This window comes from Leguminivora glycinivorella, chromosome 14 (genome assembly GCF_023078275.1).
Source record: "Leguminivora glycinivorella isolate SPB_JAAS2020 chromosome 14, LegGlyc_1.1, whole genome shotgun sequence".
Lineage (NCBI taxonomy): Eukaryota > Metazoa > Arthropoda > Insecta > Lepidoptera > Tortricidae > Leguminivora > Leguminivora glycinivorella.
This window is the reverse complement of record NC_062984.1, coordinates 1,811,496-1,837,455: the sequence shown is the minus strand read 5'-3', so window position 1 is coordinate 1,837,455 and position 25,960 is coordinate 1,811,496. Positions and strand designations below refer to the sequence as shown.

Sequence of the window (25,960 nt, the reverse complement as noted above, 5' to 3'; positions counted from 1 at the left end):
TAGATGCAAATTCACTTATTTTCTCTTACAACAATCAAGTTTTATACAATAGATTCATTTCTTTTGTCAATTTAAACATGACTTGGATATACAGACAGACACGTATCATTTTCATTTAAAATCACAATCACACGGATAAATTCTGCTACGGTAGTTTCAATTGTCTTTTATCACCTTTGGGTCAATTTTTAACATCGATTGGGACGTTGTCAGTTCGTACTCTGTAGTTTTTTATATGAATATTTTGAATCTTGATTCCTTTTTATAATTTGTAGGTCACTAGGTTACACGAATGGTATTTATTCTCCTGTTCCGTATTTTCTTGCAGTATAACTTTGGTTAGGTTCTTTAAGATCAATCATTCATCTCATTGGATCATTGGATTCTTTCCATGGGGTTATTTTGGCTCTTTACTACTAGTAAAAGCTTCAGTCACAGGTATTTTGGAATCATGATTGCCTGTGTGGCGACGGGTTAAGAATTTCACCACTCCCTTTCTTCCCATGGGTGTCGTAGAAGGCGACTATGGGATATGGGTTAAATTGTGGTGTAGGCGAGAGGCTGGCAACCTGTCACTGCTATGCCACTGTTTCGTTTTCTTTTAACCCCTTATTTGCCAAGAGTGGCCCTGAAGCTTTAGTAGTTTCATGTGCTCTGCCTACCCCTTTATGGGATACAGGCGTGATTGTATGTATGTATGTATGTGTATGTATGTTTACGACATTTTTAGACGTAATATTTTCCATTTCACTCCGTTACGTTTATGTAGATACTGGTGAAAATTTTAAGCCATTTTTAAACATCTAGCTTCTCAAGGATTTGTTTGATCTGTACTTGTGGTTGATTCCTCAAATCCTCATTTGATTGTACTGCAGTGCTCGATTGTATACTGGTAGAATCAGAAGAACGACTCCGTATATTCCGACAAACAATGGACTGGCAGAATTCCTTGTATGATCGATGAAAAAATATATTGACTCGTTTTGGTTTCTTAATTGAGACAATTTTAGACGATGTTTTCATTTGATTGCCATCATTAGATTTATTTTGCCATTGGAAACTTTAAGCCATTTTTAAACGCCAAGTTTCCCATTCTGATTAATAACCCCGTTCACCTTAGTTGCCTCGGGTGGTTGTTTGGCCTGTTCCTGGGGTTGTTTCCTCATCTCGTTGTACTTACGCGCTCGGTTGTACACGGGCAGTATGAGGAGGACGATGCCGGATATTCCGATGAAGACTCCGGCCAGGTAGAAGGATAGGTCGTAGGAGTTGGTCATGTCGAACACCCAGCCTGGAATGAGATGAGAACAAGTTAGTATAATGACACAAGCAAGTACAAGGGAACAAAACGAATCAAATCATAATTACAAAGCATTACATTTTGACGGCTTTCTCAAATCGCAATAATTATAATTTTAGATCCTGCGGTTTTAGCAAGTTACAATCAAATTTGGCACCTTCTTATGAAGACTATTATGTCTCACCTATTTGAGTTCCATATTTAAGAAGATGAAATAGGTAATTTAGGTTTTTATCTGACCTGACAAGGGCTACACGACAGGGCTTGTAACGCTCCAACTCTTTCACAAGATTTGGTGATTTTGACTCCAACATTAATAGGTGAATCTCACTGATACAGTTCTAAACCTGACGTATTAAGTGTAAGCTCTAAGATCTTATCATTTAACATAACCCGTTTCTCGAAAGGTACAAGCCTAGTATTACAAGTGCGCGAACTGTCAAATCGTATGGGTTGTCATGGAAACACACTTGTAATACAAGGCTTGTACCTTTCGAGAAACGGGCCCCTGGTCTACAGGTCTCATCTCACCTGCCAAGGGCGGTCCGATGAGGTTAGCGACCCCCTGCATGAGTAACAGAAGGCCGTACGCGTTGGTGAACTTCTCCAGGGTGATTTGTTCGACCAGTATGATGGACGTTAGGGAGTAGTTTGCTGCGATGAATGCCCCGAAGAGGCCTGAGGCTGATGCTGAAACGGCAAGGAAACATTTTGAGTATGAGGAAGATTGCAACTCTCGTTCTAATTTCGTCGAGATCTTTTCCCGATCCATGTATCGATATAACCGAAATTTCTTTAGATATTAGTAAGGGTAGTGAACTAGCGAATGACTATAACAATTCTATTTTCACCAGAACCTAGATTTTATACGGTTAACAATCGCTTTCTCTGGTTAAACTGGGGAAAGAGCTCTTTCTTGCTGTATTTCTGCACGGATAAGATCTTAAATAGACTCCCATCTTAACACATTCAGTGCCCATGCCGCCGTACCGTAAGGCTGACATGAATAAAGTGGTAAATTCTAGCATACATACATATTATACGTTACATACAATCATGCCCATAAAGGGATAGACAGAGCACATGAAACTACTCAAGTTTCAGTTCCACACTTGGGAAAAAAAAGGGTTGAATGAAAACGGAATTGTGACATTGTAGTGACAGGTTGCCAGAATATCGCATAATACGCCACAATTGAACCCACATTTCACGACTTCTACGACACCCACGGGAAGAAAAGGGGTTGTGTAATTCTTAACCAGTCACCACACAGGGACTAACAACCAAGTTGAAATCTCTATAGTGTTTCTGGTGTACGGGCAACAATAATATATTGTGCAACAAGGGAAGTAAGGGTGATTATGGCAACGAGTGTTGATAACTCGCGACAGCCGCAGGCTGGAGGGAGTTATAGACACGAGTTTACAAAATCCTTACCTCCTGAGTTACACACAATATTTTTCATCACATTTGAGAGGTAAACACAGAAAAAAAATATAATAAGGCAAAACCTTCAATGAATGTGTTGTATTGCCCGTTGCTATGGTAACGCGGTCAAGCGCAAATCGAGATGGTCACATTTTCCTGCCAGATTGCAAATTATAACGATTTATCTACGTACCTAGTCCGAAATATGTGGGCAGCAGTGGCATGAGGAAGGTGACGAAACCGCAGAGCAGCATGCAGGCCGCGTACACCAGGCTCGGGTTCACGCACTCCCAGTCGCCCACCCAGCCCAGGAGGATCTGGAAATTACAAATTATAGATATATAGAACAAAGTTAATTATCAATTTTAATAATAAAACTACCGTGAGACATATTCAACATGTAAAATCGGGTAACTCAAGTAAAATTGTCGAAGGTCGCTCGACATGTTTCGCTTCGTAACGAGGAGCTTTTTCATTGAGCACGCGCGATGCCGATGGTATCCCATTTTACGTGAGTAACCCGATTTTACATATGTCATTTGTTCTTATAAAAAATAAAAACACGCAAAAATATTTGGGGAAAATATGATTTGGCCACTTCCAGGCTGCGAACAGCGCCATCTAGTTTTAAGCCTAACAGGCCCATACATTTCAGGGGTACGCTTTTTTGTACGGGCATTGTCAATCCAGTATTAAATAGTTCCTGGTTAATATAATGGACAATTTATTAGACACAGTTACGTCTGTACACCAAAAGATGACGTTGTTTCAAATATATTTTTGTTGTTTGTTGTTTTAATATATAAATGTTTCAATAAAATTCGCTTCCATTCCCATTTAATTCAAAAGAAACGAAATAAATATCTCATAGTTCTTGAATATCATTTTTGTATACACAAAGATAGTCTAATAGTTTACTTAGAATCAATTAACACGCCAAATATTGACACTTATAAACAAATATTTTGATTGCTTGCTCAAATCTGTCCCCGTAACGTTATCTGAGCAAACAAGGCGCGTTTACACGGCGATCCTGGTTTATGAGACCGTTATCAGTTAAGCTGTGACATGCGCACGTCAGTTACGTAATATGTCTAGTTCCACCCTCGTCAGCGCGACGGCGATAAAGACCTAAAAATCTCAAATTTGAATTCGTGCTTCGGTATCGTATCCTCTTAAAGGAAGTGTATGACTCACCTCTCCAAACATATTCAAGATCCCAATAATAGAGATCAGCATGGACGCTTCATTCTTGTCAAAGCCCATACTCATGCCACTGTCAGCGATGTACACATATGGCACATCATACCACATGTATAGAAGAAAATTCGAGAAGGCGAACACGAGGAACGCGGGGTTCTTGAAGTGGGAGAAGTCGAGAACATCGACCACCAGGTCCCAGAAGTCCCAGAGACCGGCGTACCATTGGAGCTGGAATGGACAAAGTGAAATTTGATTTGTCTGACTTACCTACTTGTTAGTAGAAAAACACATGAAAAAATATTCTATGAATCAATGTTGCGACATTTTAAATATTTGGTGCCTGCTTCTTATATTAAGGCCAGTATTTATTGTTTTTTGGCAAAATATTAGACACAGCAAGATAACTTAAAACGGGTCAGATTGCATAAAGAATTATGAAACACTTCACTTGTTAAAACTATTGGTAACTTTACATAAATATATACTATTAGTAATATGTTGTATTTTATCGTGTAACAGGATAACAAAGTGACAAGCTACGTCACTCAAGGGTCATATTAAGGGTGCCACACCACAACCATAAGTTATCTTGAAAACTAACTAAAACTTTCTACTTTTGCAGTTAAAATTCTTTCAAGTCGTTTAAATAATTGAAAGCTTGTATACTTAAGTCAACTCTGATTGACCTGGAAGGCCTTGAAAGCGAGATATAGACGTAAATCACAATAGCATAACTAGGCCAACTTATCTCCGTTATATCTCATGTTATCATGAAACACTTAATGCTCTCACTAAGATACATACATACATATGATGAAGTGCAGTTGCATCTGAAGATAAACAACCGACGGATTCACATAACATACCTAACACCTGTTTTCCTGTTATGATCATATGTAAAGTTGTAAACATAACACACGTTACGACTTTCTACGGCATGCTTCTAATTCTTACTGTTACTATTTTAAGCATTTAACGTGAATTAAACAGTTTATTACATGAGCTTCCTAAAATAAAGCATCAAGTGTCAAAATTGCTCACCTTTTCTTTAGCAATGGTAGTCATAGAATTCCTGAAGATATTGGGGCAGGAGGACGCTCGCAGCCGGTACCTGTTGATGTTCAACATGGCGCCTCTGTACGTCAGCGAGTGCCGGTGCACCCGTAAGTCTTTCAAGAACGCTGGCGGCTTCTTCACCACTCCTGTGGCCCCGGTAGCGGCCTGCCGCTTCAGCCAGAGAGACAGGGCTGCCTTATCGCCTAAAGATCGGTTTTCTTGAGTCCTGGGCGCTGAAGTAGGGGATAAAGCACCAGGGGATAATGTGTCAGGGGACATTAAAGCCCTCGGTGGTGACTGCTCATGTAAACGCCCACTGTCGCTAAAGCTTCGCGAAGGAAGCATCACTCCTGGATAGTTCTGGGCGAGGATCGCATAAGCGCGACCTTTGTTGGACATTAACTCGAACACTTCTAAAGAAACACTTTCTCCTCCAGTCATGAATGTTGGTAAGTCTACTAAGGAACTGAACTGTGGCACGATAGGAGACACCACAGCTTCGACGTCTACTGTTTCAGGTATCTTCGCGGATCCGGCAGCACTGCTCTTGCTGTCTGAAAAGCTATCTGCGGAAGATCCATAACGTTTGTTTCGTTTTCTTTCGCGTTTTCGCTTCCTTTCTTTCGCTTTTTCCGCGTTCATCGTCGTTGTCCATGGAAGATCTCTGAATAATAGCCCGCAAACGGCCATGTTTAGGAAAAATCCGGCCAGGATCAACGTCGTCCCTCGCCATCCGTACTCGTCTAGCAACACGTTGGAGAGCGGTGCGAATATGAAAGTACCGATCCCGCTCCCGCAAACCGATATGCCGGTCGCGAGCGATCGCTTCTTCTCAAAATAGTAGGCGACGATCACTACCGCCGCCACGTAACATAAGCTTAGTCCGAATCCGGCCATGATTCCAAATGTGAGGAACAGCGTCTCCATATTGTCTACGAACGCCGATATCACGAATCCGATGGCCGCTAATACTGAGCCGAAAATAGTCATCCGCCGACAGCCGTACCGGTCCGTCAGGAAGCTGGCGATGGGCCCCGACAGGAGCGGCATCGCCATGAAAATGCCGGCTATCCATGCCGTCTTTCCTTTTCCTTCTCCGAAATACTCTAAGAAATACGGGAAAAATACGCCGAAGCTGAACGTGATGCCGTCGGCGATCAAGTTGACCATGAAGGACGCGAACACGACCACCCAGCCCCAGCCGCCGTCGGGCGGGCGGGCCTCGGCCAGCGAGAGCTCCTCGTCGTCGGAGGAGCTCGACGAGCTGGAACCACTAACGGACACGGGCGCGGGGGGCGACTGCGCGTCGAACTGAACGTGGAGCGTTCTCCCGTTCGGTTTCCTCGGAGCACTGACATCGCGGAGCAGCGGTTCACTCTCGGGGATGGGGACGAGCGCGCGCGGCGCGGGCCGCAGAGTCTCTGGGTCTAGGGGTGCGGGCGCCGTTTCGCCGGCTGGTGTTTGCAGCGGCCCACGGTGCGCCGGCGGCGACACGGGCGCGTCCATGCCGGGGTGCGGCGGAACTGCGCGGGGTCACCAGCTCGCCCGGCTTCCATACGGGCTCCGAGCACCCGCCGTGACCTCATGCTGGAATAAAAGTAAAAACAGACGTTAGGTACCTTTTTTTCTCAAACTAAACTTACTATCATTACTGAGGTGGAGGGCCTACACTTCATTGAAAACTATCACCAATACCTGGCCTGTGTGCCTGGAGAAAGTAAAGAGTTTTAGAATATTCTCGTATGACTTATTTCGAATACTCTGGTCCTTACAGACTCTAATCAGAGAGATTTTTTTCAGAAAAATATTTTAATAACTTGAACGTTGTTTGTACTTAGCAGATAATTCTACCTGGTGGCCAAAATCCATATAATGAAGTAAAGCAAATGGAAATTAGTCCAAATATCGATGTAGGGAACAAATCAAACTATTTTTGAAATATTTTTTTGCTTTGTTTTTTTAAGTAGTAACACTAGTATAATTATATAAATTTTTTTTTTTTTTTTTTAATTAGCCTCTTTTGTGTCCCACTGCTGGGCAAAGGCCTCCTATATAAATTATAAACTGAAATAGATACCATACACTAAAGAAAAAGCGATCAAGCCCACTGGCGGAGGTCGGGGTGGTGTAGCGGTTATCACGTCAGCCGCGTTAGCTGGAGACCCGGGTTCGATTCCCGGCTTCGCCGCCAGTGGGCTTGATCCCTTTTTCTGTAGTGTATGGAATCTATTTCAGTTTATAGTCCAAATATCTTTTTATGAAGGTTCTGTTTACTATTTCAGCAAGACCATTTTACCTAGGCGAAAAGATTCACAGTTTAAAATGGGCTCAGTAAAACGTGTAGTTACATTAGTTACGAAAGCTTGTGCGAGAGGAAGCCAGCATAATGGGCAGGTCTGCAGCGGATGCCCAAAGTGCCCAATCGCTTCTGCGCTGCTGATTGGCACACAATGAGGCTCGGCGTATTTATAGATGGATGCCTAAGCAGCGATCGTAGGTTGGGTTAAAAATTATACTACCACTTTTTTGGAACTATGCACTGGGTTGTCCGTAATATTCTCTTTTAGTACCTACTTTAGTAGATTAGTTTATAAGTTTTTCGTTACACATTTTTATGCGCAATAAAAAGTAATATTACTATATGTCTAGACTGCTAGCTGGAAACACATTTCACTAATTTTACCTAAATTAGTTTGAAATCATTATCTTAATCTTCTTTCAGAATCTGAACAATTCCACTGGCAGTGGCATTGGATAATATCAATATTTAACAGATTTACCGTTAACTGATAAACCTGAAAGCCTATAGATTTACGACGCAGTAGGAAATCGTGATTACAAGATTTATCGATAAGACTTATGTCACATAAACTGATGTAATGTGATATTTTGAGCTGTAATTCGTTTTATACGTAACGTAATAGTTACGTACGTCGATAAATCGTTATTATTCCGAAGTACAGTTTGTGTATACAACAATTTTTAAACTTCATTGTCTTTCAAGTATTGGCTGAACGAACCCATTGGAGATTTCAGATCAATTTACTAACATACATACACTCACGCTTGCATCCCACAAAGAGGAAGGCAGAGCACACGAAACTATTCAGGTTTCAGTGCCACGCTTGGCAAACAAGGGGTTGAAAATGTTGACATTGCAGTGACAGGTTGCCAGCCTCTCGCCCACGTCACAATTTAATCCATATCCCACAGTCGACTTCTACAACACCCACGGGAAGAATGAGGGTGGTGAAATTCTTAACCAGTCAGCACACGGGGTATCTACTTATACTAACAAAAAGGCTCAAAAAAAATGTATAAACTTGTAAACATCTCATTAGACGCCATTATCAAATTCCCTAAAGAATTTCATCTCTTTGAAGCCAAATGGGTCCGCAAGTTCTCACAGAATCCCATTAAGTTTTCCCTTTATATTCACAACTGCAATGCAGCCTGACCCGTATACGAAAAAACGTAAATGAACGTGAATGTTTTTTATTTAGTAAAGCCAGATAACATATAAAAGCAAGAGAGGTACTTGGTTTTGTGTTGTTGGTAATGTTTTTATTCTCATTTCCACGTTGCTGAAGATCCCGACCTTATGTGATATGATCCCATTATACATATATGTATGGCTAGTTCATCACCGAATATAATGTACAGTGAATTTCAAAAAGGAGTGTAAATTAGCAAGCATTAAGAAAATTTGTGGGGATACCTAAAAGGTTCTTGTGACCCTTTTGCAATAGAAAATCAAATTTACCTACTAAAAAAATACTCTGATACAAAAACACTAAATCGCAGCAGAGTCTTCTCTAGATCGCCTAACAAGGTATTGTGCAAAGTCACAAAAGCATTTTAGGTTGACCTTACTACAGTTACTAAGGTAATAAGTTGTACGTACAAAAACCTGGGCATTATGCGAAAATGGTACGCCATTTTCAGAGTATTTATTCCAAAAGCTTTTTAACGCGAGTGAGTTGATCGAACCAAGAGCAAATATATTATAGAATATAATAATTTCTATTAATGTGCAATTATTATTTGTACAACAACATAATATGTACGAATATATATACCTAAGAGATTAAATACAGGTTATGAGACAGCCAAATAAACAGTCAGTCAGTTGGTATGGTAAGCAATGAGATCCCATGGGTACTCGCAAGACCACAATGACTATTTCTTGCCTTAAGGAGAATAAGCAAAGCGAGCAATGAAAGCAAGCGGTAGAAGATTTCTGGAAAAACGCAGGTAAGGTAAAGATAGAAATATTTTCAAAGATGGAAACTTTATGCCAAGCTTCCAAGTTACAATACGGTGGTTTAATGTTTCATAAGAACTAGAAAGCAATAAGAATAACAAAATAACAAGCCAGTGGGGTTCAAGGAAGGTTTCATTCCGTAGAACCTTAAGCTCACTGAGCCGGACGGCATACAAATGCGAAACGTTTCAATTTTTCGAGTAAAATCCAAATTCTCTTTACAACTGGTTTTGTTATAAAGCGCTTTTATTCGTAATTTTACGTTTGATTTCGTTAATACGGCGGTGTTTTAGGGATTTAAGAAGCAAATCCAGAGACAGGGAAAAAAAGGGAAAAGCAGATCCAGGAACTTGGACCCTGTTTGTTGGACCCTGAATGTTTATAAGTATTGTGTATCTTCATGTTTTGACACAGGTATTGTTTGCATGTATAATCTTAAATTACAAACGGATGACACCTTTTACCTGGAATGCTTTTAAGTCGATCATCATTGGCCTTTAAGTAAACTATACACTATTAAAACAGTGTCTTAGGTGGTAGAGCGGCACATCGTTTCGAGGGTTTACTGGTGAACCCCGATAAGTTGGGTAAACTGGTTTTTGAAATTCGAACTATGTGCAATTTCCGCAATGTTCTTATTTCATAGAAAAATTATCCCTTATTTATCGGGTTTCACCAGTAGACCCTCGGTTTTTCAGGCTGTGTAAGGCAATACGCGAGCGGCAAACAGGACCACACGCCAATGCAAGTGTAATGTGCCCGAGGCGAACAAGTTAACTTGATAGTTCTTACGCAAAGTTCACTTTTGTAATTCTATTTTATTTTTAATGATCGGCGATGGATCCTAGTCACACCTGGTGGATAATGAAGACGGAGTCTAAGATGGAGCTCACCCATTTATTTATAGTGACGGTGGTCTTAATTATCTGGCATTACTGTTAAAGAATTATCTGAATACAATAATACGATAAATTCAACATTAGAATAATAATAGAATATCATTTATTCGTGAACTAATCGTGTGACTAATTAGTAATTATACTAATTATTTACACATTACAACACAAACAGAAAGGAATGAAGTGCCACGAAATGGCCTCACCTCGGCGTGTTGCTGGTGACTTCCAGAGCTGATCTTCCAATGAGACCATTAGAGTCAGTCTTAACTAACATCAGCGATTTTGATAGCAGTTACGGTGTTATTTTGTTTTAAATAGTATCTAAAACGTTTTCTGACACATATTATAACATTTAAGAAATATACATACACTACTAAGTAGAGAAGTGCTTACAAATCAAGCCCAGCTGCACTAAACGCTCGCTCCAGTCCACTTGACATTGCCTATTAATCCCTTTTGAGTGCTCTTAAGACTCTTATCCTCGCCTCCCATAACACATGACATGTCACCGATAAGTCGACTGTGGGATATGGGTGTGTGTGTGGATTGAGTGAGCACCTTCCGAAAATAAAAAAAAAATATGCTGATCATTTAGTAAAAGTTCTAAAACAATTGTAAAACGAATATCTGAATTTGTAAAAAGATAAATCAAAAGATACAGCCATTAACATGTGCTCACTCAGTTCTCACAAACTACCAACGAAAACAGTGAATATATTCATTTAACATATAATATTTATATACTAACATTTAGTAAAAAATAGGCCAACCTACCTCTATAAATATTAGATCACCTAGTGACGTATTTAATTTTTTACAAATAGTTTCTTATGCTCACTCAATCCTCACACTTTTGAAAAGCCGAATTTTGATGAAAAACATAAGATTTAGACCGCTATTATATGTGTATAGTTTAGTAAAAGTGAAATGGGAATTTGTAAAATACAAAACGAACCACTAACGTGTCAGGTTTTTTTATAATAAATTTTTGTAAGTGCTCACTCAGTCCACACGTTTTGAGAAAGTTAAAAATGTAAATATCTTACGATTTGTAGCACCTAAGACACTCGAAAGTACTTCAACATTTAGTAAAAATTTTTACTAAATATCCACCATCTAATATTTTATATTCGTTGTCTGGTTTTAAAGATATTCAGACATAACTTTTCTCATACAAATGTATCAAGTAGGGTGACCACACTATGTCGGCTCCTGATTTTCCCCACCTTCCCATTGTCATATTGAGATTGGGGAGTTTCGTTCAATTTTGATAATAGTTTATATTAAACTAATACCATATTAATTCTCCATCTGCAAACTGTTTTTAGGTTATGTTCTTGGCCTAGTGATGATGTGTATTGTGTAATTTTTATCGACGTCAGGATAATAACCATATCGACATTCATGCATTAAAAAGGACATGAATGATAATTGGTAAGAAACAAAGAATATAATACTTCACTAGTAAGAAACCAGAACCTGGTAATCTAATCGTGCTAACAGATGAGCGTACCAGATTTGTAAGTGGGAGCGAGAAAATAATAATTATTTCTCCCTCCCATTTACAAGCTAGCAAGCATCCATATGGATGACCTTGGTGCGGTACGGTGCTCGTATGGTCATGTGTTAGCAGCTTTACAGCGTGCGTAGCCGAATGGCATTACTCCGACGCCAAACGAAAACGAAACGCCGTGCCAGTTAGTCGGCGTCGGAGCGAGAAATAGTTATTATTTTCTCGCTCCCACTTACAAATCCGGTACGCTCATCTGTTAGCACGATTAGATTACCAGGTTCTGGTTTCTTACTAGTGAAGTATTATATTCTTTGTTTCTTACCAATTATCATTCATGTCCTTTTTAATGCATGAATGTCGATATGGTTATTATCCTGACGTCGATAAAAATTACACAATACACATCATCACTAGGCCAAGAACATAACCTAAAAACAGTTTGCAGATGGAGAATTAATATGGTATTAGTTTAATATAAACTATTATCAAAATTGAACGAAACTCCCCAATCTCAATATGACAATGGGAAGGTGGGGAAAATCAGGAGCCGACATAGTGTGGTCACCCTACTTGATACATTTGTATGAGAAAAGTTATGTCTGAATATCTTTAAAACCAGACAACGAATATAAAATATTAGATGGTGGATATTTAGTAAAAAATTTTTACTAAATGTTGAAGTACTTTCGAGTGTCTTAGGTGCTACAAATCGTAAGATATTTACATTTTTAACTTTCTCAAAACGTGTGGACTGAGTGAGCACTTACAAAAATTTATTATAAAAAACCTGACACGTTAGTGGTTCGTTTTGTATTTTACAAATTCCCATTTCACTTTTACTAAACTATACACATATAATAGCGGTCTAAATCTTATGTTTTTCATCAAAATTCGGCTTTTCAAAAGTGTGAGGATTGAGTGAGCATTAAGAAACTATTTGTAAAAAATTAAATACGTCACTAGGTGATCTAATATTTATAGAGGTAGGTTGGCCTATTTTTTACTAAATGTTAGTATATAAATATTATATGTTAAATGAATATATTCACTGTTTTCGTTGGTAGTTTGTGAGAACTGAGTGAGCACATGTTAATGGCTGTATCTTTTGATTTATCTTTTTACAAATTCAGAGATTCGTTTTACAATTGTTTTAGAACTTTTACTAAATGATCAGCATATTTTTTTTTATTTTCGGAAGGTGCTCACTCAATCCACACACACACGGATATGGGTTCTATTGTGGTGTGGGCGCTGGGCTGGCAACCTGTCACTGCAATATCACGGCCCCGTTTGGCAAAGGGGCACAGAAATTTGATCAGTTTCATGAAATTTTCTTAGCCCGTTTGGGAACATAGGTGTGAGCTTTTTAAGTATTAGATATACATAAATAATTAGTCTTTATTCAGAAGTGTCACTATTTACTATTATAATGTTTTCTTTAGTATTTTCTTACCATTAAGTACATACTTGGCTTTTATTACCATTAAGTACATACTTTGAAAGTTAAATGGATAATATAAACTGAAATCTTTTGCCAATTCCGCAAAGTTCAAAAATTCCTAAAATGTGTTTGAAGTTGCTGAATTTATTGTACAATCAAGTGTAAAATATGGGTGCGTATGCGTACAACTTATCAAAAATATGTCCCATAGCACTTTATGTCGGCGGAATAAGGTCTCGGTACATATTTTTGAGCGGATAAAATCGATACGTATTTTTGCACTTGACTGTACTTCCGAATATTTAGTGCCACAAAACAGTTATTGCAAAGCCAAACAAATTAATCAGACGTAAACAAAATAAAAACAAACAAATGTCTACGCCAAAAAACGTCATAAACGTACTTTAAGTAATAGTATGGCGCGACTGGCCACTCTCCAGACGTGTTTACGTCAGGCATTATAAATAATCGGGAAATTTGCCGACAACCAATAAGCCAAAACTGGCGTATGTTATGGGCGAACATTCTAGAGACATTCTGTCGCAAATGTGTCGTTTGGCAGGCCACCAGGCAACAGTGTTTCTTGATTATGAGCAATTCATGTTGCTTGTGTAACATTTTGGGACAAGTATATTTTAGGTACATATCATAAACCCTAACTGTACTTAGTATAAAACTATGTACTATCTTTGTTCGGGTGCCTTTATCAATAGGTTTCAGTTAAGTACATGTAGAATGTGTGGATCACCGCTGTACTGTACCAAAATTGTGTTCACAAGAGTTCCTATTTAGGTATATTTTATTTTTCCAAACTATGATTCATAGGAAGCAATCCCTCGTATAGACTTGTACCGTGAGCCATAAATCAACTGCCAAAATCCGCTTTGAATTCGCGAACGAATATCAAACCTTCGCACATTTCAGGAATAAGTCCGAATACTAATACGAATGAAAGTGGTCCGGGTAAAGAAAAAAATGTTGAGATCAGAGATTTCTTCCAGTGTTAAGAATTTCACCACCTTTCCTCCCGTGGGTGTCTTAGAAAACTGTGGGATATGGATTGAATTATGGCGGGCAATGGGCTGGCAACCTGTCACTGTAATATAACAATTTCATTTCCTTCCAACCCCTTTAATGGTACATTCCACGAGAATGTCGCTTACGCTTTTGGTTTGCTTGACAACTTCAATCAAATCCGCAAAGCTGGAGATTATACTACCGATTTGGTAGTCTAGTCATGAAATATTGTCAGTCGCTTTCTTAGCATTTTCAGAAGTATTAAATAGAAGAACCGTACTTCGTAAGGACATGAACATTATCGCGCCCTGTTTTTTTATTAAATTATAAATGGGCTTACTCTTGGCCACAGACTAGCCAAAGGCAAAGACATGGCCTACGATGGAGTGAGCTAAAAGTGGTACTGAAACTTTATTTCAGTTGTACGTCTCCGCCTACCCTTTTTGGGAATACAGGCGTGAGTGTATATTGTGTTGTGACCTTAAAATAGAAAGCCCTAAGTTACGCAAGGGCGAAAAGGTCGCAGTTATTGTTTTGCCGGTGACATTTGTATTTGAAGAGGGCGTAAAGTTCAGGAAAGTAATTACTTTGAGGACCAGGCCCCGTAGCCGAATAGCATTTCTATTTCCTACGACTCGAAACGAAAACGAAACGCCGCGAAAGGTAGTCTGGCTCTGTCGCTCCAATACGCAAGGGCGATAGAGATAGCGGCTCGTTTCGTGAGCATTTGTGCATTCAGCTACGCACGCTGTTCAATAGAATGCTCAGTTATTTTGTCTGCTCAATGGAATACGACACGAATTTAGTAATTCTAAATTGAACAAAAGAGAACGTTAGAGAACGGTAACAAAAAATCTACAGAACCTGTGTAAGTGTACATTTACTCAGTATAGTCAAAAAAAGGCATCTGTAAATTGAGAACTTGAGAACCTAAACGTCAATTAATTAGGTGACGAGTGAAATAATTTTAAGTAAAATTTACAAGCGCACAGTTAAGGACAAAGGACTTGTACCTACTTGAGAATATCCGTACCTGACGAGGCCTAGTAAAATCTTGGTAGCATGAATACCAAAAGGAGATTCTGGATTTATGGAGAAAAAGGGGAGAGGCCTTTCGCCCAACACAAGGATACCTCAATAGGCTAGGAACACGAGGGAAAAGATGAAACACCAAAAAGTATATCATTATACTAAAAGACAAAAACACTCTGTTAGAACATTCAAATAATTCCCAATGGTCGGTTTCTCGTTAAAATTCCGCCTCCATTTGTAAAATGAAAACGGACACTAAAGCCTCATTATGTATTCACGGGGTGTTAGTGACCCTTTAAATTGTTAAAATCGTTTACAGTCTATTAACATTAATTTGACAAGTTAAGCTCCCGGCTGAATTAGGTAAAGGAAGTACAGTCACGCTTAAAATAAGGTTTTACTAAGAGCAGCACAAAAGCCACGAGTTTTTCATGGTTCTGAATACTTTCTGGGGTAGCCGTCCACTTTTTTCTTACATTAATTAGGTCATTTCCCATGAAATTTACGCTTAGACGCAACGTATTCTAAAACATCGAAAAATCATGTTAGTATAGCTCTACACTTTCATTTGACATAGGTCCTCTGCTTTTTATAGCGGAAGTTATATCCCAAGGGAAGTATAGGTATAGGGTATGCTGCTAAAGATAAGTAGAGTTGTGCCTACAATTATTTGGAAAGTATAGAGCCCCGTTCATATAAATCCGTACTAACATTTTCGTTTATGCTGAAAGAAATAAGTATGATCATGATTTAATGCTCAATAGTGGAATGCACAGTGTGGGATTAGACCTCATTTTTGACCATGGTGTTTTTATAGTAAAAATCGGTAAGAGTTTTGAATGATTCACGGTTATTTTCATTAGACTTATATTGACCGGGATATAGACCGTGATTACCTTTTTGATTTTTGTCGAGCTCCCGATATTTACGCCGACAGCCGACGCGCGCGAAGGAGGGTAGATCGCGCGCTGTCTATACAACTTTAACATCCACCCGCCTTCGTCAGTTTTCCGTGATCATGATGCATGCAACTGCGTCGAAATATCGGGAGCTCGACAAAAATCAAAAAGGTAATCACGGTCTATATCCCGGTCAATATAAGTCTAATAAAAATCGGTAGCCTAGACCAAAACAATGCTACGACTAAGGCACTGGTCCCACCGCGAGCTAGTAAGCTATGAGCTATCGGCTATAAAAACGAACAAAAGATAATCACCCCCGTGCAAATAAAAGAGACACGGCGATGTTTATAGGGAAGCTAATCACATTTCAGTAAAAAAATAAAAGAAATGCTAATATACAGGAACTTTCGAGAAAAAAAATCAAAATCGAAAATGACTAATTTGGTTCTAATACCGATATGAATGATGTTACGACTGTGGTGATTATTCCATACGATAGTATATTGCTAGTTCTATAAGTTCTCTTCAAAGAGTTTTTTGAGAATCGATACCGTTCTCAGGATATTTTGAGTTTTAGTCAATTTTCGGGTACATTTGCCCTAAACTTCGAAAAATAATTTCTCGTAAACTAGTCATATTTGATATTCGGGAGTTTTAGTCGTAGCATTGTTTTGGTCTAGGCTACCGATTTTTACTATAAAAACACCATGGTCAAAAATGAGGTCTAATCCCACACTGTGGAATGGCAATAGCACTTAATATTAGTTAGTGGGTAGCTTATAACTTCTAATGTTTCTAAAATCCTGACCCTCACGTATCACAAAGACGAATAATTACGTCGTACGGTAACCCTATGTAAGGCACTTACCATACTTTACACAATAATGCGAAGTAGTTTAAGGATTAAAGGATCCAATCCACAAAAATCTGTCAATTTTTTTTTGTCAAAAGGAAGTCATTCATTTCAATGGATTTTTTAGAGGATGGATCCTTTTGGCTAAACTGCGTCTTTCAAAGTGTTATATTGCGTTTCTAGCTCTAAGAAATACTTGTCCTAACATTATCCCGTCTGGGATGGAACACGATCCATCATCGAGACGGGAGTGAAGTCTCACTTACATCTTTAGCACTTTCGAGATGGTTGAGTCAATTTTCTGATATTTGTTGCCTTTTAATGGTAAAATGGTACCTATGCTATTTCAGATTTGATTTCGAAAGATAAATAAAAATCATGTTTCATTCAGCTGAACGTTCGTTTTCGGTTTATTAATATTAATATTAAATACGATACGGATTATATTAATACGACACGGTTATGTAAGAGTCAAAATTACTTGTTTGTATGAAGAAACAGTCACTTTTGACACTGACAGTTCGGTATCTTTGGGTAAACATGCTCCAAAAGCATCAGGTGATATTGTAATCAAATGTAATTTCCAACAAAAAGAAACGCAGTGACAGTAGTGACACCTCACTGTTCGAAATGTTCGAATACGGCACTTAATACTCTGAACGGTATTTTAGTGCTGCAAAAGTAAGAAAGATGTGATAGGTATCCCAAATTAAATAGTCGCCCTTTACATTTATCTCCGCAGTGAGCCAAAAACCTTAATTGAAATCGCAACCACTAGGGGGTAGAGGGCAAGTAGACTACCCCTACCGGCCCATTTTACCGCGTTCCCTTATTCATCCTAATTAAAGCCTGTTCTAGTTCTAGGCCAGCTAACTAGGTTGCTAGTTAGTTACTTGCCTTCAGCCAATTTCGTTTTTGGTGTTATTTTAATCGTACTTTGCCTGAATGGTAATGTTTTTCTGCCAACTTGTCGCAAAGTCTCACTACGTCGATATTTTATTACATACGATATAAATAACGATTCTGTTGCATCTACAATAATATTAAGGTACAGCGGGGCAAATCTCGATTGGGGGGCAATTGTAAATAATCCATTGTTTCCATTATATAAATAATAAATAAATAAATATTGGGGACACCTTACACAGATCAACTTAGCCCCAAACTAAACAAAGCTTGTACTATGGGTGCTAAGCGACGATATACATACTTAAATAGATAAATACATACTTATATACATAGAAAACATCCATGACTCAGGAACAAATATCTGTCTGTGCTCATCACACAAATAAATGCCCTTACCGGGATTCGAACCCAGGACCGCCGCTCAGCAGGCAGGGTCACTACCGACTGAGCCAGACCGGTCGTCATTATTACACTATGATGTTGAGTTCTACATGTATCCACTGAATACGCCTGCCATATATAACCGGTGGACACTCTATTTAATAATGCAAACATTGTAAAACATGAAAAAAATGGATTAGTTATATTTGTCCCCCAGTCGAGGTTTGCCGCGCTCTGTACCTTACCACAACTTCTCACTTTCAGACGTGAATAAAGTGGTAATGCTATCAGCCTATTGCGCCTTCAGTAAAGCCTCCGCCACACATAAAGCGTTTTGAAAGCGTAGCGTCAGCGGAGCGCAATGATAGCGGTGCGCCGGCGGAACGCTGGCGTTCCGCTCGCAATCTGCGCGCATTCCGCTCGCAATTCGCGCTCGTTAGTTCCCGCCGGCGTCCGCCGGGCGCAACGCCAGCGTTCGTCCGGCGCACCGCTATCGTTGCGCTCCGCTGACGCTATCAAAACGCGCATGTGTGGCCGAGCTTTAATTCATCAATTTTATTGAGATTTGGATAATTTGAAGTAAAATCGTAGGATCATAAAGATGATGCAATTTCAACTGACATTTAATGTAATTATCTAACTCATAGGGGTCGGGGCAAGAATCGTCAATTATAATAGTGAGGTAAAGATAATGGTCCATTAGATAATAGACGTAATAATTTACTAGCTTATCGATGAAACTGATTAATATTTGTGGATTTTGACCCTGAAGCTGAAACTTAATTAGAGTCTACGCTATGCTACGGTAGAGAGTAGAGACCGGGCTAAGTTTTCATGCCAAGGGACGACCTAAGACAACTTTGAACTTGTAAGATTTATCAGGAATTTCGCCAAATATGTCATATACATACGTTTTGCGAAAAGTTACAAATGCTATCCCGTTTTAGTTATTTATGCCTTAAGTACAAACAATTTATCCCGCCTATAAGGCTTTCCCTTAACTTTGATTTGCTTACGTAAGTTACGTACAAGAAAAACTTGATTAAGTTAAGAATACTATAAAATACAAGTGTTCAATAATATCTTAGAAGATATGTCACTCCATTGTAAGCCACGTCTTTGCATTTGGCTAGTCTGTGACCAAGATTAAGCCCATTTACAAAAAAAAATTAAAAATAATAACGAAACGAATACAATAATACTTCAATCTCAACACCTGTTTTCGTCATCCATCAGTTCCATTCATCCGTGCAAATTCATCGATCTTCGATACATTCACGTCTTGCCTTATCTGAATCTATTCACTCCTATTCACTTCAATTCGGCGCATTTTCTTCAATAACTGTCATCCGTCACCTCTTTGTAAAATATTGCTTTTATACACACGTAAAGATGTAAGCAAGGTCAAACTCATACTTAGTAGCATCATTTATGAAACAAGCCACCAAAATACCGCTCATAAATAATTTTCGAAACAATGTCTAACAGTATTTAAAATTGCAAACGGGACTTAATCGCGTATTTACTATGTTTTAAACACTATGTTTTATGTTTAAAACATAGTGTTTAAAACATAGTAAATACGCGATTAAGTCCCGTTTGCAATTTTAAATATGTGTAAAAATCGTGAAAGTTTGAATCAGAATGTCTAACAGTGATAATCACTACAATTTTGCTGACTATGACTGAGTTCTGGTGGCCCAGATGGCAGAGCGCTGAAGTATCGCTCCAGATGCCAAGCAGTAATTGGCCATTTTTAAATCATCGATTGCAAACATTCCTGTTTATCAAAAGTTAAATTCATGAAGTCACTTTAACATCAGCTGTTAAATCTAAAGATAGAAGTGATATTTGTACAGAAAATAGGAAACTATAAACTGCCAAAGACATAAAACAATATAAAAGTCATTATATCAAACGCCGGCGCTTGTCCGTCAAATTATCCTGTTGTCGGCGGGATGTCGCTTGTCGCTCAATTGTGGCCCTTACGACTAATGTAAGTCGGAATGGATAATTTCATTTGACGAATTGCGTTATAGGATAATTTTGATGGATCCTCAGTGCGTGATGGGTGGTCACATGTTCAATTGGTAATAACAGGGAGAATAGGCGCAGATATAAATTGAGCGCAATTTTTCACACATACAGGTCCTGAAAAAATGAAATTTCAAATGTCTGGTCAACATTGTGCACTAATAATATATGCGATTTCAAAGGGAGAAATATCTCTACGTGATATTTTGTTAGTAAATGATATAGTTGAAGTTTATGCCAAGCCAAATGTCAGAGTCAACTGGTGCGGTCCATATGAAAGAAATAAAGCAGTCTGTTTTTGGGTTGTGTTTGTTTGTGCATTTGGGTGTAATACTGTTCAGTACTGTAACTAAACCTTTTACAAGTTTTTCATTAAAAAATGTGACAAATTCGATTACCTAATTTTTTTTTCACCAAATAAAAGTAAACTTATCTATGGGTAAACTACAAAATTCGAAATTAGCAACCTCTAAAACTTGTCAATATTTGTTTTTTTAACATACAGAAGTTTTATAACAACGATTACGCTAATTAGGCACGACGGTAACGTAATAAATACGATTTTTGAAATGTTACAGGTGATATAGAATAACACCATAAGATTTTATTTAAAGTCAATTCAATAGGTATAAACAAACAACATAATAAACACCAGATCACGATGTTTTAGCTAAAACAAAAGGCAAGACACTAATGATAAAGTGCTGCCATCATTTTTATTTTTATTACATTCGGAATATTCGGATCTTAATCACAATTCCCCACATCGCAATAAAGAAAGCCATAACAAACTTTATGAAGATTATGATTAATAAAACATTGCACATTTTATAAACGAAAATTAAGTAAACTTAAACCTGAAGCTGAATTTCATTTGAAACGCAAATCATGTTTCGCTTGGTCAAATTTGAGACAGAATTAAGAAAAATCGTTTGTGGAACTCAGTCAGCTATTTTAAGCAGCAGATTGGCGAAATTGAATCATGATAAGACTCGAGTATAAATTTCAGTATTAATCAGTACAAGTTACTGCCTAAAGTATCAAGTATGGAAATGTATCAGAATCTTGAAGGAAATCAATATAAGATCAAGATAAGCATTGCACTGATAATTAATAACGAGTTGCTGATTATTAAACTTCGTAATAAAACCACATTGAATTGAATTCCTTCCTTAGATAGGTTTTAAGGTTCACCTAACTATGAAAAAATTATAATGTAGGTATGCGATAGATAATTTCATACAAGTTTGATAAGACCCAAGTATAAATTTCAGTATTAATCAGTACAAGTTACTGCCTAAAGTATCAAGTATGGAAATGTATCAGAATCTTGAAGAAAATCAATATAAGATCAAGATAAGCATTGCACTGATAATTAATAACGAGTTGATGATTATTAAACTTCGTAATAAAACCACATTGAATTGAATTCCTTCCTTAGATAGGTTTTAAGGTTCACCTAACTATGAAAAAATTATAATGTAGGTATGCGATAGATAATTTCTGTCAAAATCTCTGTAAACATCTTCGTATGGCTATATTTATGAACCTAGCGCATCAAATAATCGTAACAAGTACGCACAAGCTAAGTTCATTTACACTATCGATAAAAAAAGAAGCTATCCGCATTATTGGCACGGTACAAATTGTAATCTACCGGGGTCAGGTCGCCGATAGCGCAGTGGTTATCGGGACACGAGGATGGACACAAGTCTCGGTTCGATGCCCATTATATTAAATAACACGCAATGTTTTCGTGTTTTAATTTAGTCCAGAAGGAATCTAAACAAATGTTTGACGTAAGTTTCACGGAGTCCGGTTTAGAGCAAGGAGCGACATTTAAATATTAAAAAAAGGCTAATGGAAATACACTACCACAATAGTTACTGTGATGAATTCTTCAATATTCGGTTAAGAGAAGAAGTTCTAATGTTGACCATAAATCTAATTGCCAACTTCAGTGCCTTTACAAGCATAAACACTTATAAGAAGTGTTACAGAAAATAAGCTACAAATGAAACAGGTAATGAACTAAACAACGCTTCTCATAAACCTTGGAGAGGACTTAATTGGCAACATTCAGTTGAAGTGAAGGTGACGAGTGACATGTCTTACAAAACAAACGGCTAACACGTTTAGGGAGACGATAATTAACGGGACGGAATGACTGTCACACGTGTTCGCTTTCTTACACATGTTGCTTAAGTGGCAATTAGAAATGTAACTGTAAACATAATCTGCTGATTAAATAATAATGTCATAATATTTGTTTATGCATTTGCAATCACGATAAATGGGATATTAAGTATGTATACTGTTTAATATTCAAATAGCCTAATGCGAATTGCTAATTTTAACACAAATTATGTTTGGGGAACCACGAATCAGAATTGAAATAGGGATTGTCATTGTAAATAAATTACTTATACCGAAATTGCAACATGTGTATAGAAAACAGCTTTAGATTGAGCACTAACCAATTCTCATGTTTAGATGCAAATATGTAAAAATATTTACAATAAGGGATATAATTATGTAGGCCTCTTTAACATTATGATAATCATTTTCTCTAGTTTTACCACCATTCTAATGTAGTATTTATTTGATAATTGGACCAGCGAAATGGAAATATTGAAATTTTCCTGTATTTATTTCTTTCATATGAAAATGATTTATTTCGAGTACAGAGATATTTATTTCTAGACACGTGATGCACGGAAAGACGCTAAAATATAAACAAGACGCACCTCGCATGACATTTTGGCAACGTCCCCGTCGATCATGGGCTTGCCAAGATCCGATATTCTTAAAACCAGCATTTCACACAGATATACATTCACTGAAGTAAACACTAACACTGAGAAAACTGTTGATTTTATTAACACTATAAATAGTCACTATAATATCACATATAAAGAAGAATTAGTTACTAAATTTGGTGAAAATAAATACTTTATAGATGATCTATTCGCGGAATGACCAAGTGATGTTTTTGGCGCGCGTATGGCTAAGACGGCGCGCGCGAAGTGGCCAGTGGCACGGACGCGTTTGCGGCCACTCATTATTTAATAGTCAGATAAAAGATTATCTATTGAGACGTCCTCGGTCAATACGACAGTAAATTACGTATCTATCGCTGAATGGAGCTGTGACTAGCTGGTCATGTGATCGGGTAGGTATCGTCTGAAGGAGATTAGCAATTCTGGGGTGTTTTTATACAGAGAATTACACGCGGTCTCTCAGAAAATGCACAACAACAAAAACATTCGCTATATCTCACAGGCGATTGCAATCACAATCGCATTGGATTCAATTAAAGTTTGGAGTTAATTGACTAAAGCAACAACGTAGACCCACGGAGTCGCTTTGGACACTTTGTTTTTGTATGTCCGGATGTACTCCATGCACTACTATCGGTTGCAATTTTCAATCGATTCTCGTGAAATTTGACTTGGCTCTATATTGATTCATTTAATATTGTCTAGTCTATCCAAATATTGGAAATTTTTGAAATGCGGATTGATATAAAACACTCGCTGTATACCTCTCTCTATAAGTATAAAGCACACGTTATCATTTTGGTTTAAACAATTAGACACCAATAACATTATAATCAGCTGTCCAAGATTGTTCCAGAAAGTTTCCCCGTGTCAATCCCAGTAGAACAAAGTCTTAAGAACTCGCGTTATCAGGCCTAATGTCAATCATACTATCGTTTACTCAAATACTCACCAAGTCACCACGCGGACGCGGCGCGAGGTCCGTAACCGACATACATACTAATGATAAATGTCGTCAAGTGTGATAACGATATCGAGAACATGTCTAATTGAGTTTTGATAATATTTGAACGACCGAAAAACTGAAATGAAATTAAACTACATATAGGCGCATCGTTCTATTTAAATAAGAAATTGATAATGAGTAAAAATAAACAACGCCAGTTAGGTAACATTACGTATAAGTGTTCGAAAATATCACTTTTTCATAAATATCACGGATCGGAAGTTGTAACGGCTGAAGTTCACATGATATTTTGTGCTTTTCTAGGACAACCGCTTTTAGTGAATAACATTGGAATCGTGTGCCAAATGGACTTAGACTCTGGTTACAGAATCGCTACACTTATAGAATGAGAAACCAACGGCTTCTAAAAGCATTAAGAATCCCTTGCGAGGCTCCGCACGTAGCGCCTTGAAGGTTGGCGGAGCAATGTCTGACTTAGCAAAAGCCGGAAAACGATTTAGGAAATGGAACGCCTGACAAATTACGAAAACAGATCTCAAAGAGGATTGATGTCCTCGGAAAGGAAAAGGAATCTTGATTATTCAACAAAATCGGCAATGAAACCTAAATTGACTGGAAGTGTAGACAATATTTCGGAGTAAAAATGTGTTGTCTTCAATTAAAAGTCAATCCTAGCAATCAGGTACAAAAGATGCTCTTAAGATGCTAAAAGCTTCAAAGTTAGTAAGAAATCTATGGTTTAAGACATTTATTTCTCAAAAAGAATACAATTCACTTGACATGAGAAATACAAAGTAAATTTTAAAGTAACTTACACAGTAACATGCAGAGAACTAAGTGCTAATAATTTCTTATTATGAAAATAACATTTTTATCTATTAAGAAAGCATTTGTAAATTTAAATCTACGTATCATAATTTTAACAGTAGGTAATGAGGGTAAGGCGTATTTTATGTCGGAGGTAGATCGGTGCGCATAACGCTTATCGACCGGTTACAACTATCTTGTTGTGGGACTTATTACGTGTTGTGTGCGCGATAGCAATTAGCAAACTAAACCTGAAAGCGATTAAGTATGTGATTTTTGAGAACTTTTGTATATAATAACTGTGAATTTATTTCTTTAATGTCATTCGGCAACTTGTTATAAATTTTTGCTCCTTCGTAAAGAATATTTCTTTTACCGTAATTAGTTCTAGGTGAGCGTAGACAAATATTATTTGCGCGCCTTGTTAGCCGTTTTTGTAATTGTGATTTTTTCGTGAATGTAATTTGCGAATGAATATGCTTATTTAGTATTTTTCTAATGAGTATGCATGTCTTGTAGTGATTTAATTGAGTAAGAGTCATTAAATTTGTTTCTTTATAGATTTTTGTAGTAGGAGTTAAGTAATTGTAGTGAAATAGTATTTTTATGATTTTGTTTTGGCATACTTGTATTGTTTTACGTAAAGTTTTACCTGCCGAGCCCCATATTTCTAATAAATATTCTAAGTGTGGTTTTACCATTGAGTTGTATATAATGTATCTTACTGTTTTTGGAAAACAACGAACAGTTCCATGGAGTGAACCCATAAGAGATGAGAGTTTAGATCGCAGTTTTTCAAGATGTGGTTTCCAAGTTAATTGACTATCAAGAGTAAGGCCAAGATATTTCTCAGTGTCCACTTTTGTTATAGGCTGGTCGTTGATTAAAAGGGGTGGGTAAGAAATCTAAATCTCAATTTATTATGATTTAAAATCTAAAATGCTTAGTTTTAAGATATGCAATAACATACTTTGAAATGAACTTGAATAGTTTTTGGGTAAAACCTTCAAGAACAAATTATAGATTCGGAGTGCAACATGAATATTCTTAGTTCAAATCAGAATTCTTAAACTTACGCGAATAATCCAAAAAGAAAGAATATCCTAGGGGAGATAAAATCCCCAAAAATATAAAAAGCAGTATTCTTGTTAAAAGTTAAAGGCGTCTTAAATGA

At 37.7% G+C, this 25,960-nt stretch overlaps 1 protein-coding gene across 2 annotated transcripts in view; it reads right to left on the bottom strand.

The window, feature by feature from the left end:
- Window positions 1-648: 648 nt before the first annotated feature.
- Window positions 649-25,960, bottom strand: part of LOC125233604 (monocarboxylate transporter 14-like) — a 56,295-nt gene continuing 30,983 nt past the window's right edge. Inside the window, exons 1-6 of one of the 2 annotated variants that reach the window (XM_048139666.1) lie at window positions 22,980-23,238; window positions 4,973-6,574; window positions 3,926-4,159; window positions 2,922-3,045; window positions 1,832-1,990; window positions 649-1,291 (exon numbers count right to left, since the gene is read on the bottom strand). In XM_048139666.1, the coding sequence (XP_047995623.1) occupies window positions 1,074-1,291; window positions 1,832-1,990; window positions 2,922-3,045; window positions 3,926-4,159; window positions 4,973-6,493 (2,256 nt within the window). In that variant the 5' untranslated portion in view covers window positions 6,494-6,574; window positions 22,980-23,238 and the 3' untranslated portion in view covers window positions 649-1,073. Of the gene's footprint in view, window positions 1,292-1,831; window positions 1,991-2,921; window positions 3,046-3,925; window positions 4,160-4,972; window positions 6,575-22,979; window positions 23,239-25,960 lie in introns of those variants that run through there. The other variant, XM_048139665.1, reaches the window with a different exon arrangement.